This window comes from Pyxicephalus adspersus, chromosome 6 (genome assembly GCF_032062135.1).
Source record: "Pyxicephalus adspersus chromosome 6, UCB_Pads_2.0, whole genome shotgun sequence".
Taxonomy (NCBI): Eukaryota; Metazoa; Chordata; class Amphibia; order Anura; family Pyxicephalidae; genus Pyxicephalus; species Pyxicephalus adspersus.
Genome location: NC_092863.1, coordinates 99,362,939 through 99,364,075, shown reverse-complemented (window position 1 = coordinate 99,364,075; position 1,137 = coordinate 99,362,939). Strand labels below are relative to the sequence as shown.

Sequence of the window (1,137 nt, the reverse complement as noted above, 5' to 3'; positions counted from 1 at the left end):
ACATGGATATAGGGTACACAAGGTATAGCACAATAAGACAAGCAGCAGTCCCTGTGACAGGCAGGTAATGTGTGACAATGTGTAGCTCCGCACAGTCCCCGCCCCTTGTGTTTGTCAGCCCCGCCCCTCCTCCCCTCAGTCCCGCCTCTCCTCCCATAGCCCCGCCCGACATTTCCATACCCCGGTGGAGGAGGCGGAGGGGCCGCTTTATGTTTCTTCTCCTCCCGGGCACCGGATGACGGGTGATTCTTGTGGATTAAAGCAGAAGAAGAAGAGGACGCATCGCTTGTCCCGGATATACATTATTATTATTATTGTTATTATTATTGTTTCCTGCTCCGTGGCTGTGCTCGGTGTGTTCCCGGTGATTTCCCCCCGGAGTTGTACGGTTGCTGTCCTGGCATGCGGTGTGCGGTGCCCTCCTAGCCCGGTGTCCCCTCCAATATTACCTCCAAGGATCTCCTCTCCCATAAAGACTGGCGTATGTTCCAGACCGCCTTGGCTTGTCGGGTCCCCGGTCCTCTCCGGGCTGCCGCTGCTGCTTGTCTCTGGCCGGCCTCGGATCCCGGCTCCTTCATGATTTGCGGGCGGCATGCACGTTCTTTAGCCGGGAAGCCTTGCTGTCGTCCCGCATGTTCAGGACCAAACGATCGGTGCTCGTCCGGCGACTCTGGAGGAGCCGAGCTCCCGGTGACCCCGGGGAAGGGGAAGGAGAGAGCCGGGCGCAGCATGGGGGCTGCTGCATGGGCAAGACGGGCAAGGTGCCCCGGGCACAGCTGGGCTCCGACGCTGAACTGAAGGCGATCACCCACTCCGTGCTGAAGAGGCTGAAGGAGCGGCAGCTGGAGGGCTTACTGCAGGCGGTGGAGTCCCGGGGGGGAACCCGCAGCCCCTGCCTGCTCCTGCCCGCTGCCAAGCTGGACTCCCGGCTGTGCCCCTTCCCCCTGCCCCTGCTGCTCGCCAAGATCTTCCGGTGGCCCGATCTCCGCCACTCCGCCGAGCTCAAGAGGCTCCGCTGCTGCGAGTCCTACGGGAAGAACAACCCGGAGCTCCAGTGCTGCAACCCGCACCACCTCAGCCGGCTCTGCGAACTAGGTAGGTGGGGGGCAGTGCCAGGCTAGGGGGGCATGGGTCCTG

General features: G+C 62.4%; 1 protein-coding gene across 1 annotated transcript in view; it reads left to right on the top strand.

Moving 5' to 3' along the window:
• The first annotated feature begins 204 nt into the window (after nucleotides 1-204).
• SMAD7 (SMAD family member 7) overlaps nucleotides 205-1,137 on the top strand; it is a 28,332-nt gene continuing 27,399 nt past the window's right edge. The window contains exon 1 of the mRNA XM_072416727.1: nucleotides 205-1,095. Within this exon, the coding sequence (XP_072272828.1) occupies nucleotides 633-1,095 (463 nt within the window). The 5' untranslated portion in view covers nucleotides 205-632. The remainder of the gene's footprint in view (nucleotides 1,096-1,137) is intronic.